The 17,769-nt window shown below is 37.4% G+C and overlaps 1 protein-coding gene across 1 annotated transcript in view; it reads right to left on the reverse strand.

The window, feature by feature from the left end:
* Positions 1-14,160: 14,160 nt before the first annotated feature.
* Positions 14,161-17,769, reverse strand: part of BMP5 (bone morphogenetic protein 5) — a 115,274-nt gene continuing 111,665 nt past the window's right edge. Inside the window, exon 7 of the mRNA XM_084890878.1 lies at positions 14,161-15,998. Coding sequence (XP_084747004.1) covers positions 15,849-15,998 — 150 coding nt within the window. The 3' untranslated portion in view covers positions 14,161-15,848. The remainder of the gene's footprint in view (positions 15,999-17,769) is intronic.

The following is a 17,769-nucleotide window of genomic DNA, read 5'->3' on the forward strand; positions in this document are numbered from 1 at the left end:
GGGACTTACACGTGGCTACGAGAGGACTGTGCCCTCTCATGAGTTCAAGGCTTAAACCTGCCCAAACACTGTAGCTGCGCCCCATACAGGATACAAAATTTTTAACCAAGTCTCAATTGTTTAACATTCCTGCTGCTGTTTTAGAGATGTATTGTCATTGTTCCTGCTGATGTTGATTTTGTTATAAGCAATATCAGATGAAATGTAATTTCTTAGATCTCTGTGAGAAACCATTTAGTCAGGTGTCCAACGCCAGTGTTACAGAGACTAAGTCCTTCACAGTTGAGTCCTGGACCAGGGAAGTACAGTAAGAAGCTCCATATGATCACCAATACAAAAGCATCTTCTTCACTGAATAGTTTCTGTAATTCCTGTTGTCAAATTAACCTCTTTCAAATTGTAGCTACAGTTTATTTCTACAAATTGAATTTTTCACCTGTTGAAACTTAAATATATTTCTTGCACTCGAATGAGACACTAAACTAGTGACATCACCCTTATGAGTTCCTGAACATAAATTTAATAAGAGTAGAACAAAACAAAAATGGACCCAATAGTTTATGGTATTGGGCTGCCTAAGTAGAGCAGAAATAAATAAAAGGAGTTTTCATATCAGGAACCCATGCAGGCATCTACAACCTGGACTTTTGAGGTAGATGAGCCTTCCAGATACTTGTGAGAGAATTGACCAGAATCGGTATGATATTCTAAGAAAAAGTATTCTGAAAGAGGAATGGGGACAGATGAAAAGCAATGTAGTCTTTCTATACCCCCATATTTCTCAAGATCAGCCCTTGAAGGATAAAATACACAAATATTTTCTCATATATTTTATTCACCATAATATACTTCTTTGGAAAAGTGTCCAGTTATGAGGACTTGTTAAGTGATTGCTTAATCAAATGTCTCCCACCAGAAAAGAATTAACCAGTTCCATAAAAAAATAACCTTTTGTTAATTAGAATGTATAATAAACAATGGCTAAAAGCTACACAGGTACTCAGAAAACAGAATATATCAGCCGGTAGGATACAATAAGTGTCAGGATTTTTCTACTATGTTATTAAACTAGAAACTACTTTTTCTTTGTCACCAATTGTTCCCTTGACACAAAATAAGTGGAGGATTATTTTTTATTATTCTGGGGAAAAACATTGTTCCAGATTGACAATGCAGATGCTTGTGACAGAAATGGACCAGTTGTTCTTTTTTTTAAAAAAAAAAAAAAAAATATATATATATATATATATATATATATATATATATATATATATATATATATATTATTGATTTTTTTACAGAGAGGAAGGGAGAGAGGTAGAGAGTTAGAAACATTAATGAAAAACATTGATCAGCTAGCTGTCTCCCGCACACTTCCTACTGGGGATGTGCCCACAACCAAGGTACATGCTCTTGATGGGAATTGTACCCGGAACCTCTCAGTCAGCAGGCTGATGCTCTATCCACTGAGCCAAACCGGTTTCGGCTGGACCAGTTGTTCTTAAATGCCATGAGAACTAAGGGGAAAGAAAGTACTGGATACAGTACTATGTATTTACTGCTGCCAAATTAAAGAAAAACACATTGTGAAAATAATTCCAATGGTAAGTCAATGCTACTTGTTTTTGTTTGAAGAATATAATAATTACCTTTGTGGTTTAATAACCCCATTAAGAATTATTTGACATGTACAGCAAAAATTAATTTTGGCTTTTTTCTCTTCCATCATAATTTAATGTGGGACATGATCCTAAAAGTAGAGCCTGAGTTTCATTCCCATGGGAAAATAAACATATGAGAGATTCTGTGCATCTACAGTCATTCTAGAAGCTGAATAATGCAGATCTCTGCAGTTGCCCAAAACTAACATTTCTGAGAAACCATAGCATGATGATAGCCACACTCGGGGTTTTGTGAGTGTTTTCCACCACTAAAAAAGAAAAAAAAAAAAAGAGTACTTGGAACAAACAAAAATTGCACCTTATGTTTACAGCTCTGTATCAGTAAGTTAAATCCACAATAATGTTGTGTAACAACCAACCACAGAAATCTCAACAGCATATAGAAATAAGCATTTGTTTACTCACAAGTCTTTAGTTAATCTAAGTTGGCCAAGACTTGGCAGCTCTGTTGATTTGAATAAGCTCTTTCATATGTCTGTGGGTCCTTAGCTCCAAGACGGTCTCATTTTTCTCCTAGAACGGCAAGCTAACCTAAAGACATCCTTATGGTACTGGCAGAGGTGCAATAGAGAAAGCTCAATCATATAAATTCTTTTCAACGCTTTCTTCATATCACACTCATTAGACATTTTCATTAGACAAAGCAAATTAAGGGGTCAAATTCAAAGGTAAGGAGAAATATATACCAATATTTTACTGAGAGAAAATGTCAAAGATCAATGACAAAGGATATAGATACAAGAAAGGGTGACTAACTCTATTAATACAGTCTACCATCACCCCTACTGTAGCTACAGAGGAGTTGGCCCCAACTTCTATGGTTTTCATCTCTGTTTTATGGGCCTCAAGAGCCATCCCATTTTTTATTGGTGATTTTCATTTGCTTTTAAACACATATTTATCACTTAATCATCTTACACAAACCATTCACAATTAATTTAACAATAATCATACTTTTCTTTATCCATAAAGATGTAACTTAGATAATGTTAGGTCGCCGAAGGAGGAATTCAGGAAGCAGGAGTGTTGAGGGATTATGAATTTATTTGATCATCCACACACCAGGTGGATGCAACTTTTAAAGGACTTTTGGGGGGCTATTTTTCTGGATGGAGACTTCTTTGTGCATACCAGGAGGGGAGATAATGGGATGTGGTCACCACAAGTGAAATGTGGACTCTGCAAAAGGAATGTCCATAGAGAAATGGCCTGAAAAGCCAGTTTCTGGGGAAGGGGTATCGTTTCAGTTGCTCAACCAAACCTAACAGATAACACCTCTTCCAAACTGCCTGTTTGGGGAAGTGATGTAGAGAAATTTATTATTTGAGGTTTATTCTTTGGGGAAAGGCTGACACCTCAGGCCAACAATTGAGCATCTTTTCTTAATGAGGAGGCCTCTTAGACTGTGATGCCCACACATGTGGTAATGAGGTGGCAAAGGATAACAAGGAATAGGGGCATGCACGCTCTCCCATCTGTGCTTCATGCTTCCACTCCATTCTTTAAACTGCAACGAGGCGAATCTTTTCTTAGTATTTTCTTTCTAAATCATTCTCCTTATTGCATTATCCCCATTTGTTTTAAATTCTTTGCTATGAGCCATATACAGCTATTATGATAAGGTAAACAATGAAGCTAAACACATCTCAATAGTTTCAGAAATTACTTTTGGCTTGAACAAACTTAGCTATTTACCCACAATTATCAAAGTAATAAACTCTTCCCCTTGAAACATTTTAGATTTCAATTTCAGAGTTTCTGTAATCAACTAATAATTTTCACAAGATCCTTAGAATAATAATAATCATGAATAAAATTGCAGTATCAGATTTTTCTGACTTCCTACATTTTCCTGCTCATTGTGTGCAATGCTTGACAAAGCACAAGTCCTGACTCTTTAAGTAATCTTTTATTTCTTAAGAATCAGGTAGGTTCATTTGAAGAAAATAAAGGATCATCTTCACATTCTTTTCACTGGCCTGTTGAACATAAACTTGGATTCTCAGAGATGCAGGAGGAGAGTTCTAAAAACATGTACAAAATACAATAGAAAGACTTAAGAATACCATATATCCTGATAAATGTGGAAACTCTGGAAGTTTGTTGAGATTCTGGATTCAAAAATCATCTAAAAGGCATTGTGTTTTTGAAGTAGCTTTTATTTTATTGTCCATGATTAAGATTCCTTTCTATAAGGCCAGTTTATATGCACTGAACACTGTTAGCTAATCTGTTGCCTTTATAAATTTTTGCTTCCTACAGTCATACCCCATAATTTTGGTGTAGTTTTCTCATGATTCTTTTGCCACAAGAAATAAAATGACCACTTAATAATTTATTTTGTTGTTATTTTTTTGCATGAATCACTCTACTATATTATTTTAAAATACTATTACCAAGAAAACAGAAACACTAACCAGGAAGGATACATACACCCCTATGTTCATAGCAGCACAATTTACAATAGCTAAGATTTGGAAATATCCTAAGTGCCTGTCAGAGTCATAGAAGCATCAAATAGACTGTCCAACCTTTGAGGGAAGGTGGGGTGGGGGGCGGGGAGTGAGGGGGTAAGAGATCAACCAAAGATCTTGTATGCATGCATATGAGCATAACCAATGGACACAGATGGAAGGGGGGTGAGGACATGTGCTGGGGGTTGGGGGCAGCCAGGGAAAGGTCAACGGGGAAAAAGGAGACTTGTATAATACATTAAACAATAAATAATTTAAATTTAAAAATACTATTACCAATTGTCACAATAATAATAATTATTATTATTATTCCCAAATAAAAATGAGGAAACAGACTCAGAATCTTATATGGCATGCTAAGGACTTAGGATATTATTCTCCAGGAAACAGAGAGTAATTGAACAGTTTTAAGCAAGGTAACGAAGTGATCAGAGTTATATTTTCGATAAATTATTCTTACATCAGAATTTCCCTAACCATGCTGATTTGACAGAGTTAAGAATAGAGGTGGAGATTGTCAAAAGGTAATTATAGTAGGAGTGATGAGTAATAATACTAAGGCAGTAGCATTGTTAATGAACTTTAGCTTCACCTTACTTTTTTTTTAACTGTGAGTAAACTCACCATAACACTTTTCTCAACAAATAATCTTCCAGGCAGCCCTTACTAACATATGAGAATTGAGAAGCATATAAATATTTTTGCTGTTCTTTCTTCCCGTGATTTTGTATTAGCCTTCTAGATGGATTTGCCACCCTACTTACTTTCACCCTATTGCCAAATAGCTTAGATTACACTAGAGGCTCAGTGCATGAATTCGTGCACAAGTGGGACAGCTGACTCACCCCGATAGGGGCCTATTGGGCAGGGCCAGCCTGGGGGTCTAATGCTGGAAGCTGTAGCTTTCCCCCAGCTGAATCTAATTATACTTTCAGGATGGCCAAAAGAAAACCCACAACAGAACTGTTTTGCATCTCATGTGCCATGAGATGAGGTTGTTTATGTGTTGTTTGCAAACGTATATCAAGATGGATGATGGACCTTTAATGATTTTTGCGTTCTTCCCAGTGCTCTGCCCTTAGTTTTCCAATGTGATCTTCATGTCTGTTTGTTTAAAAGTTTTTCTGTATTTGAAGGTGTCTACCCTTCGCTGTTGCTCCTGGCAGCCTATGGGTCTTCTTCACCACAACTTTTAAAGAGAGACTGAAAGCTCTCCTAATCTGCAAGGCACCACAATTTGACAAAATCCCCACCCAGCCTCTCTACATTCCTCAGCAAAGGGCCGCCATCCTGTTAATGCTTAGGTCAACTTTTTGGCTAACTTGGAAGGTCTCCTGGGGCTGTGGGCCATGGAGGGAGAATTCCACACCTTGGCTGCAGGATTAGCAGAGCCCTCTGGAGACTCTGGTTGGGGACAGAAGGGACTGATAATTATTTTATTGTGTTTTCACTAAATGTACATGCACCAGGGAGCCAGGGAGTGATTTAGGGGTGTTGAGGGCTGATCAGGGGACGAACTGGCTTGGGGGAGGGGAGTTTGGGGGGCTGATAGGGGCCCAGATCAGGTTGGTTGGCTGCCACAGTGTCCGTCACAGCTGCTAGTCATTCTGGTCGTTTGGTCGTTCTGCCATAATGGTCGCTGGGCTTTATATAGTTAGATAGATATCACAATATAGTTATAAGAATGGCTAATGCTATAATAAAAAGAAGCCAAAATGAAAATACAGGAAGTATGTCTTCCCTCCCTTTTTCTTCTGCCTCCCTCCCATCTGGCTGAAAAACTTCACAATCCAACATTCCACTTGAAGGATAGGGAAGGAGAAGGAGTCCAAAGCAGTTAAACTTTCTTGGTTCAAATTAGAAACATGTTTCACATATCACTTCACTCACTTTCATTGGTAAGAACTATGTTATGGGGCCAGAACTAGCTGCAAGGTGGGCTGGGAATTATGGATTCAAGCTGAGCAGCTACATGTCCAAGATGAAGAGAAGGGATTTGAGGAAGACACAAAATTCTTCCTTAAGTTTTTTTTTATTATATAATTACCTTAAATTTTTTCCAATTATTTTAATTAACCCCAAAATAAGTTGCATACACTTTTTCATTCAAGTCTCCATGTTATCTGACACCTGACTACATAAAGGGCACTATTGTATTTCCAAATGATGTCATTTAAGCTTATTGTCGCAATAAAATTAGACAGTAAAAATTCCTCTTCATCCTTTCCCTCTCTTGTTTCAAGCTCATTTATTCTGCTAGACTGTAATGCATTCTCACATCCCAATGCTCTACATCTATATAATATCAAATTCCATGTCAAATGCTTCCTCTTCTATAGAGCCAGACTTGATCACTTTAAACAAAATAACCATTCCTACATTATTATCCTGAACTCTTTACCTAGAGTTAGGGTTAGGGACTAATTATTTTTTTTTTAAAGACTGTTATTTTGGAGTATTTATAAATGCAAAGTAATCTTATATAATAAAACCCTAATATGCAAATTGACCAAATGACAGAACAACTGGCAAAATGACTGGTCGTTATGATGCGCACTGATCACCAGGGGGCAGACACTCAATGCAGGAGCTTTCCCCTTGTGGTCAGTGCGCTCTCTCAGGGGGGCGCCACTCAGCCAGGAAGTGTGAGATAGGGCTAAGGAGCAGCAAGTAGGTGGGTGGTAAGGAGTGAGGAGGTCCTAGACTGCGAGAGGGAAGTTCACCTGCCAGCTTAGGCAGACATCCCCTGAGGGGTTCCAGACTGTGAGAGAGTGCAGACTGGGCTGAAAGACCCACTCCCATTGCACGAATTTCATGTACTGGGCCTCTAGTACTTATATAAAAACTAGAATAGAGTCCCCTGGTAGTCAGTGCACGTCATAGTGAGTGGTTGAACAAACTTATCATATCATTAGCATATTACACTTTGATTGGTTGAACAGCAACTGGATGACCAGACACTTACTATATTAGGTTTTTATGATACAGGATGAATGGAATAGATTGTTGCAATAATAATCCCCAATTTATTCATGCCTATTTGTATTTATTTCCCTTATGTATTTCCCTTTCACATGATTCCTGGGCTGTGGAACAATAGGAAATGTGATACAATATCCTAAAAAAAAAGCACATAAAGCTGTGCTTTCTAACTTCTTTAGGAATCCTGTGACCACTAGCATGTAAGTAAGCCTGGGTGAGCCTATTTGAAGACATATGGTCTCACAACCATGTTCTCTCCTGACAGAGTGCTAGCACAAGCCATATATACCCTGAACCAACTACCAGAAATGTGAATGAGGCCATCTTGGACCATCCCAGCCCATCAGAGTCAGAAACCAACTGCAGCTGCAGGATTGAGTCCAGGTAAGATCTCTAGAATAATCATAGCTGAGCCAAGTCCATGTTACTAATCCACAGGATTGTGAACTAATAAATCTTTGTAACCCACTAAGCCATAAAGGTATTCTTTTCTACAACAAAAGCTGAGAAAATTTATATAGGTACATTTTTAAAAATATTAATAAAACATTTTTATTACCAGTCATACTAAATAATAGTATTGTACATGGTTCCCTTCTCAATTAAAATTACTTCTCCATCCCTCTGGGATAGCCAATGCCTTGAATTATACATTTTTAAAATCACTGTCTTGCTGTTATTTGAAGTGTATATAAGATTATATCATTTAGTATTGCTTTATTTTTCAATTTATAAAAAATTACATCATGCCGTATGTAATCTTCTAGGATGTGCTTTATTTTTTCAACATTATGTTGTGATATTTAACCATAGAGTTATGACTTACATGTTTTCACTACTATATAATATGATACCTTTGTCCATTTCCAATCGATCAACATCTGTGACATGCCTGGGTTTTTAGTTGTATCATACATATATTATTGGTTATTAAAATGAACACTTTTGTCATAGACCTTCTTGTATAATTTTCTTGTTCAGATCTCCACAAATGTTCAATGTCTCCACAAATGTTTCTTGTAAACATGAGTTTAGAAGAGAAATCATTAGATGGCGGAGTAATCATTAGGTGGTAGTGTGTTCTTTACATGCTTATGCTCAATTGTTTTCAAAGTTATTTTACCAATTTATACTCCCATTAGCAGCGTAATGATCCATATTCTCTCCAACAGCCTGCGCTAAAACAATCTTTATAATCTACTTGTCAATCTGGTGGGAAATATTATCTCACTGTGGTCTTCATTTGACCTTTCATAAATGTTAGTGAGATCAGGCATTGTTTTATAATTAATTGGCCATAAGTTTTTTTTTCCTTTTTTGGGAAATGCCTAATCAAATTTTTACTCATTTCTTCATTGGATGGTTCCTATTCCCCTATTCCTTTTTCAGCCATTGCTTTACTTTTTTTTTTTTTTTCCTGTTTTCTTATCCCTAGAGTGCATCTCATATAAAATTAGTTAATAAATAGGAACTCAAACTCTTCATCAAGGAAACTACTTTTTTTTTAGATAATAGAGAATGGCACATACTCATTTACACAGCCTTTTCACCAATAATATTATAGTAAACTGGTTTGAAACACTTATTTCAACACAGATTAACCATTTGTCTTTCTGGTTTGAATGTTTGTCACTCTCCACATCCTGTGGAGAGAAAAAGTAAGAAAACAGACTTCTTCAAGTTGTTCATTCTAGTTAAACAGACAACAGACTTGGCTAAGATCTTCTAAATCAACTCCCACAACAGCATCTAGGATGCGGCACTCCCTAAGACGGCTGTTAGAAACCTTGAATAATAAAACAGATAAAATACAGAGCATATTTAAAAGACTTCTTCAGGCTCTAGAGACACAATTTGAGGCCCGATAGTTTAAACTAGTAAAACTGAAATAAAAGCAACCAGCACAGATTAAAGAAAGGTATCAGAAAAAAATAATCCATACATTCTATTTTTGTAATTAGTATTAACACATTATACAGGATTATATCTAATGATAAATAGAATATCTTAACCCAAGAATAATAACGTCTACCTACAGAATCGTTACACTACACCAGTGTTTCCCAAACTTTTGACATATGTGTACCCCTTCTATAATTTTTGTAACTCTGAGTACCCCTCGTACTCATGAGAACGTAGAATTAGGAGCAGCTAAGCACGGTGCAGTATATATCCCCACCAAACTCCAGTGCAACACGTACCCACAACAAACTCTTCCCGTACCCCTGGGGATATGCGTACCACACTTTGGGAAACACTGCACTACAGGATCAAGAAAATTTTGGACTCATTTTCAAATTGTTTCCTTGTGATGTAAACTTTTTGTAGTAGTACTAGCATATCTGGTTCTCTAGAAAACAAACTTTCATACTAGCTACATTTTAATGCAAAAAAAAAAATCAGTGTTACAAAGAACAATTGCTGTAATGTTAGCCCAATATAAAGCTGTGTAATAAACAAAAGACATTTTAATAATATACAAATGAACTTACAGTCAAGAGGTTAAAGGGAGAATTGTACCCTGAGAGACAGGAATGATCAAAAATCAACAGTACTTCTATGGAGGGTTTTCAAAGTATTTTCTTAGCCACTTTAACATTAAGTAATATTTTAAATCATTATGCCTCTCCTAAACCTTTAAAGCTCTCCCGTCATTACATATCCAGAATTTATTGAAAATAAAGTATTACTCTTTTGTTTTTTGTTTTTAAATGACTCATTTGAATGTAACATCTGTGCCAGTGACAATTCATTCCTGCTCCCAGATATTTAGCATCAACCATCTTTTTTTCTTCTTCTCATTACCATATTCACTTTACCAAAGCTCTCTGGACTGTTCAAAATGCACAGCAAACATTATTTAGAAAATCATATCACAATGTTTATTAAACGTATACCTACTTATTTTTGCCCCCTACAAAACTTAGAGTTCCAACTGACCTTCCTCCGTAAATAGAGACAACCTGTTTCATAAAGTCCTTTGGCAGACTGGAGCAGAAGTAAATTGGCTGTCTTCACGTAAACACCTGTTTCACATGATTGGGCACAATTAAGCTGTTGGTAATAAAACCTGGAGGACGATTCTCGTTTGTTGCTAGCACCTTGTATCTGCAACGATGCTGTAAATACCACCGAGGGCTGATCGTTTACAGATTTGTATGTCTGGCCAGACCTCTCCTTGGATTTGTGTTTCAAGCCACTTTCTGGACATCTCCCTCGGAAGTTGCCATGCCCCAAATCAAACTCTCAACTTCTTGAGGTGACCCCTCCCTGTCCTCTGCTGGAGCTCTGTCAATGTGTCCTCCTTCTTCCCATTTCTTCAGGTCATGCTAATGGGAATCAGCCTTAGCTCATTCCTCTCCCATTAACCAATCCTGTCAACTCTACCGCTCAGAGGTTCAGATTTTCATTAATTCTCACCACTCCTACAATGACCTCACCTCACCAGCCCACCTTACCAAGCCCTCTGGGGCTGGATTTCCCAATATCCCTCTCACTGTCCTCCTGCTTTGGCTCTCCTACCCAGGGCTCTCCTCACAATTGCCAGTGATCCCTTGAAAAACACAAGCTTCTTCCACTCAAAATCTCCTAACGGCTTGGCCTATCTGGATACCATTTCAAGTCCTTACAGTGGCCTTTAAGACCCAACAGAATCCGACCCCCTGCTACCAGTCTGAGCTCCTGTCCCTCCCCCTTTCCCGGGGAAACATCTCTGGCTTGGCCACACCTGCCTCCTGGCTGTCTCAGAAATGCCGGCCACCTTTTGGCAATTGCTGCTACCTTTGTCAGCAACACTCTTCCCCAGATGTCCACAGAAGCCACTCCTGCGCTGGGCTCTGTATTCCATTCTGTATCACCGCTGTACAAAGGAGGCGCTGCTTTTCCGGGTTCATGGGGCCCCTTCCCTCGTGTAATTTATAAATGCTAAATCACCCCTGGGCTCCAGGTAGCCTCTTTGTTTTATCAGATTCGCATGCCCAACAGGTGTCCCTTCTCGGAACACCTTGACCTCACTCCTCCCAGAAACACAGCGAAACTACAGGTCTGTATGGAGCAGTTCCCTCTTGGGGGAAACAAACAAACAAACAAACAAATGTCCTAAAAGCTGGAGGACACCTTCACATTCGGCAAATGAGAAGGAAACCACATCATCGAAGCCCAGGAAGGGCTGACACACAATCTCAACACAGTGACCAACGACTGGGAGGGAGCTCAAACGTCCAGCACTGGACACCTGACAGCTGAGCGCCCCCAAACACCTGGCTTTGGTAAACATTGGGGTTCTGGCAAAATGAGGAGCCATGGAAGCCGGCACAGACTTACCTGCTGGCCCAGCACAGAAGCAGCCCTTGGAAAGCGCCCTGACTGGACAGACACTCACCTGCTCCTTATGAAGCGTTGGTCTGAGGGCAGAGACCTGCTGGGATTTTCTAAGGTGGCTGGTAGGTGCCCTCCTCCTGCTCTCCCTCTGCCTTCCTAAAGCCAGATAGGGGCACCTTGACTTTTAATTTTCTTTTCCTTTCTAAAATTTCTTTCTTCTTTCTCTCTCTCTCTCTCTCTCTCTCTCTCTCTCTCTCTCTCTCTCTCTCTCTCTCTCTCTCTCTCTCTCCTCTTTCTTTCTCCTTTTTTTCTCTCTTTTCCAGCAAATGCACCTTTTGCACTCCTCCTCCAAGGGCGCTGTCACTGCTGCTCCAGAGGCCCCATCGCCCAGAGGGGATCCTCCATGCACCTTTGCTGCCCCTGTGTTCACATCAGGAGGCCTGGTTTTCTGCTAGTGCCTCCCAGCCAACACCCCTAGGTCACCTGCCTTTGGAGGCCAGGGGAACTTGCATTCTTGGGTCCCATGGGATGGTAACAGTTGGATAAACTGTTCTTTGGCAGACTGTCACCTCCCCCAACCCAGCCTCTTACCACTGCACAGATCACAGACCAAAATGGAACCCTTGCTTCCCACTATTATTAGCAGCCAATTGCCTCGTCAATAGTCTTGGACTGAATTGTTTGGTGTGCGCAAAAGGAGATAGTTTGCCTTCAGAGAACAAGAAAAATAGGTTTATTTGCATTACGCTTATTAATTTGTGCAGCTATACAGTGACTGGTAAGTTAATGTTCAAGAAAAAATATTAATTTTCATTAAAATGTTCTATTCTTTTATGTTAACGATGACTCATTTATTTCAGCCCTTTGTATTCAGCATGTCTCTATCAAAATAAACCTACGTTTCTATGAAAATTGAAGCTTTTGTGTTTGTTTGTTTGTTTTTTTGCGGCCCACATAAACTCAAACCTTGTTTACTTGGCCCATGCTAGCCTATGAGTTTGACATGCTCGGTTGTACATACATTGACTTTGAGGGAGGCTAGCTGAGTTACCTGACTCTGTCAAATTGAAACTAAGATGCAAAGGCGAAAGTGCAAGGTTTTAAATGTCTAAAATGTCTTTGTCATTTCTAATGGCTATATCTAATCTGGTTTCTTCTGTCTTTGAAATCCCCATCTTTCAAGAAGGCTTTAACAAATATTACAACTGACTGAAGTAATTTTTATAGAACCTTTGCTCTTTTTAAATTACTAACTTGGATATAGTGTCACTGTCCTGCCTAAATAAGAATAAATACTGGCATTTCTTCCTTTTCCTACTTTCTCTTCAATTATGATCTTAACCAAACTTGATAAAATACAGATGTATAGATATATACTTAGCAATGTATACTCTTTATCGGCAAAGCCTTCTTCACTTGGAACTTTAAAAAGTTTGAAGCAAAAAAAAAAAATGCAAAGAGAAAACATAGAAGAGGAGGTCATCTGAGACGAAAATTGGATGATAAATTGAGCACTTGACTGAATGGTTATAAGACGGTGACTTGTGTTTGGGAATAAGGATTTCTTCTGCCATGAATGGAGCTGCAGCATGAGCTAATTATTCATTGTAAATGTCTTGGGAGATGATATTTGCCAGACTGTATAGTAGCCAGTAGACTTTGGCTCAGATTCAATGATAGTGATACAGGGATTATAAAATGAGATAAAAAATACTTTTGAATTTTCTTTCTTGTGTTTTTCTTATAATTTTGTTCAATGTAAACATTTCTTTTTGCCTTAGTTTTAAAGAATTTGAATATTTGTGATTTATAACTTATATTTCAAAAAAGGATTAGGGACACATTATAAAGCAAAAGTATTATAAAGCAGAAAAATAAAAAACAAATACACAACAAAGTCAACATATAACTAGCTAAAAAGCCTTGAGTAGATTGGATCCTAATGAAATAAGCCAAGCTAGTGTGATTTTTAGTAATCAGAATATTACCAAAATAATACTAAGAAGTTATGATAATAGTTATTTGAGAATATGTGGCTGGACATGTGTATACTAGAGGCTCAGTTCATGAAATTCATGCACAGGTAGAGTCCCTAGTGGCTGCTAGATGCCAACCAGGGCCTCCCGTGGCACCCACCTTGGCTTGGTGCTTCCCACTCACCTGCTCCACCATCCCATTGCAGTTCCACTCTTGTCTTTGGGCTTTGGGGCCAGCAGCACCTCCACATGGCTGACACCTGCCATGTTCCATGCTGCCCCCTGGTGGTCAGTGCACATCTAACTCCAATCTGTCAAACTCCCACCGGCAGGGACAATTTGCATATTAGTCTTTTGTTATATAGGATATGTATACAGATATATAGATATCATTTGAAAAAAATATGAAAATACTACTACCAATAATCTCCTTTCTTAAATGAAATAGCAAGTGAGATATTTTCTTATTCGAATAATTTTTGCTACTTAAAATAATTTGTTGTTTAAACAACTTAAGAAAATATTGAATTTATTGAATTTTGCTTTGCTTATTTATCAGTGAGTTATTTATTAACACAAAAACTAGTTTTGGCAATTAAAAACAACATAAAGAATCATGTAATCCACATACCTTTTATATCTAATATTCTTATAGTCTCAGTTTGTGACATACTTACATGTTATATCCTTCAAATAAAGACACAAACCAAGAAGCACAATAGACACTAGCATAACAAGTTTAATATATTTTAAAATATAGAAATATATTTAAACAGCACATTTAAAGAATAATATAATAGACTTCCGTTTCTTATTCTTACAATGGTATGCCATTAATTAAAAAATATATTATTTAATGTACCTCCAATATAGTTATTATCAAATCTTTAAGATAAACTGTATTTTAAAAAACATTGCAACATATCTGAATTACAAACAAACCCATAACATTTTTAAGCTATTTCTATTTTTACTTGAAAGATCCAAAAGAGTGATTAATAAATGGTGCTTTATGAATAATCTAGATGAACTTTAAATAGGGCTAGCCACGGAGCCACGATAAATGGCAAGTTATCCATCTAAATGTCATTCTTTAAGGAATCAGTGTGTGTTAAAGAAAAGCCCTAGAAGGCCGAGCGAGAAACAGAGAGAGAAAATAAATTAATTTTAGAGGGGAGAACACACATGCACATACACACAACAGAACCTTCCCATTTGGAATTATTTGTGCTTGGAGAAGGGTTTACAAAATCCCTTTACAAAATAAGGCTTTCGTTGAGCTCATTCTCAAAGATATGAAAAATGGATTTCAGCTGTTCTTTCGAAATGGCAATTCTGTCAAAGCCATTCTGGGATTTTTGGTAATTTCCTCCAGTTTAGTTTCAGTGCTTTTACCCTAAATAAAATCCCTCGCATCACATCAATCAACGGACTCAGTTATGAAGGAGCGCTAAAGAAAATGGCTCTGTCGGCATCTTGCTCCGGTATATTTTATGCATGCAGTGACTCTTGTCTGTGGGGAGGAAAGTAGAGCACACGTAAAGTTTTCTTTATTTTGGACTCCTTTTAAACCAGGAAAAAAAAAAAAAAAAAAAAAAAAACCTGCAGCAGTAGTGTTGTAGATAATAGGCAGACATGATTTATTTGAGGTAAGAAGGTTGTACTGCCATTTTTTAGTGTTAACTTGGAAAGTTATGGACATGGGCTCAAGCCTGTCTCCACAGAGTTCCTGAAGCTTTGAGCTCTTTGCAAAATCTGCAATTCACCAGCCAAGAAGGAACATGCTCCTACAGTTACACCAATTCTGTTAAAGCAAACAGTTACAACAATTATGTGCAATCTTTCAGATTCTATGTTCTGCCTACCAATTATTTATTCAAATCCAGTTCAACATTTCACTTTATTGAATGAATTAGAAACTCTAAAAGAAAAAAAAAATGTTTCTATCTAAACATTTTTGTTTGGGCTGTTATTTTTTTTAAGTTTTACTTCTAAATAAATATCCTATCATAGTTTTTATTGGAGCAACATAACCAAATGCATTCATCGATATTTAACAGTAAAAGGAGTTCTTATTTCAAAAAATATATTAAAATTGTATTAGAAAAAAAAAATGTTGACATGGAATTGAATTGGATTTATCATATCTTATTGAAAGTTAGACTGGGCAATCTATTGTTTAATGTAGTGACCTATAAAATAGATTTCATTGATAAGGCATCCATAAAGGAGAATATATACCTTTAAATAAATAAACGTGACTATATACATGATATTGTACATAGGTAGAGATGAAATAAGCCAGACTAATTTTACAAAATTCTCCTTTTGTCTGAAAGTATACTTTTTATTGTAGTCATAAACCTTAATACAGATCCTTTTTTTTTCCTTCTTATTTCCATTATGACTTAATATTAGTGGCAGCCACAGGAGCGCACTACCATGTTTCTGTATTTTTTCAAAATGACATTGGAGCTGTCATCAAAGTAGAGCACAGAGATGGCGTTTAATTTGGTTGGAGCACAACAAGGCTTTGGTACGTGGTCAGGAAACATCAGATGAACCTGGGAAAGAGAAAAATGTTTTGTTTCTTTAAGGAATAAGGTAAATATTTTGCCTGCAGCTTTAAAATGGTATGCTTATGTTATCACTCACCATCCAGCACACCCTTCACTATTCTCTTTGTGTTCAGTAGCTGAGTTGGCTGGCAATAAAGGATGTGTTCGGAAGCACTGACACCTAGAACCAACCCAGCAGTTCTAATTATGTGTTGGGATCTTAAAAAATGTTCAGACAGCTAAGGAAAATACCTTAAATGGAAAAACCAATGAAAATTTTTCCTGGGGAAAAGAACATGGCAGCTAGAACTGAGTTGCTTTTGGTTAAGACAACTTCTATTTACTTCATGAGAAATAAGAAGTTATAAATGTAAATCAGTAAAGCTACACAATTGGACTGTAGGAAAATTCAGATCTAAGAATTATTTCAAAGGGATAATTAAACAATAAGTCATCAAAATTATGTCAACTCTTCATTTTCCATTGTAAAGGGAACTTAAATATAACAGCAAAATAAACTCCAGGTATAACTCAATATTTGCTTTAAAGTTTAAAGAAATGGTTTCAACTCTTCACAGAATTTTTCAGCAGATTGGTTAGAGTTTACTATCTTTTTTTTTTTTTTTTGAGCTGACGACATGTTTTATTTTTCCTGAGAATCTGTTGGTTATGTTCCTTGTTTTTTATTATTTTTTTTATTGATTATGGTCTCACATAATTGTCCTTATTCCCCCATTCCCATCCCAAACTCCTCCCTAGATATCTTTTACTTTCTTTATCCCGTAGACAACCACTAAAATGCAGGCTAAGTTAAATCAGAGGTAAAAAGCCTAAATATTTTACGAATTGAATATCCATCCCCCCAAAAGCCTAAAAAAGGTAGCTGTACATGGAAAGTGAAATTCTTAAATAAAGGGTTTGTTCTCATTTTGATCAGACTGGCAGTCTGCCTATGGTCTGAGCAAGGAGCCGGGACCTGGTTCCCTGTTCCCACCCAACTACCCTAGTCCTTCCCTCAGAGGGTTTTATGGGAAGTCCCATTGATGAGTCCGGAGGGATCTACAAAAAGCAAATATAGCATCCTAGAGTTTGGCTGTACAATGTCCTGGCTGAAATGATATAAGAGCCCTGCATATGGACAAAAACAGAAAAAAATGAGGTGATCTGACACGAACTTGAAATTTCCTAAGACCTCACAAAACTAAAAGTTGGATAGTTTCTATAAATTTCAGATGCAGCTTGTGTCCCTCATCAGTTTTATCTTCCATAACACGCACATACGTGATTGATCACCCTGTTTCAATGGAGCTTGGCAGCTTCACGAAGCATTTGCTTAAAATAAAAAAATAAAAAGGATTGTTCTTGAATGGTTTCTCAAACATATTAGTCACAAACATGCTCTCCTTTAACAACAAACATGCCTGTCTTCTTGTTTCATGTCCTTCACAGAACAAACAGAGAGAGCACAATGCCAGAGGGAAAACAGCAAACTTCCCATGGGTGCTTCAAGTTCTATGATGACTTTTATCCCACACCCCAGGACAGTGGTGCAGAGTGGGGTCTTGTTCCAAGTGCAGATTTTTTTTTAATGTTTGTTTTTCAACACTGCCTTCTATACTATACCCCAAAAGCTGACAATATGTAAATATCTATATATGAAAAAGCCTAAGCGACCATTATGACTGGACGACCTGATGACTGGCTGGTAGCTATGATGCACACTGACCACCAGGGGACAGATGCTCAATGAACAGGTTCGGGCACCTTCTGTCTGGAT

This window comes from Pipistrellus hanaki (genome assembly GCF_964339955.1).
Source record: "Pipistrellus hanaki genome assembly, chromosome: 7".
Lineage (NCBI taxonomy): Eukaryota > Metazoa > Chordata > Mammalia > Chiroptera > Vespertilionidae > Pipistrellus > Pipistrellus hanaki.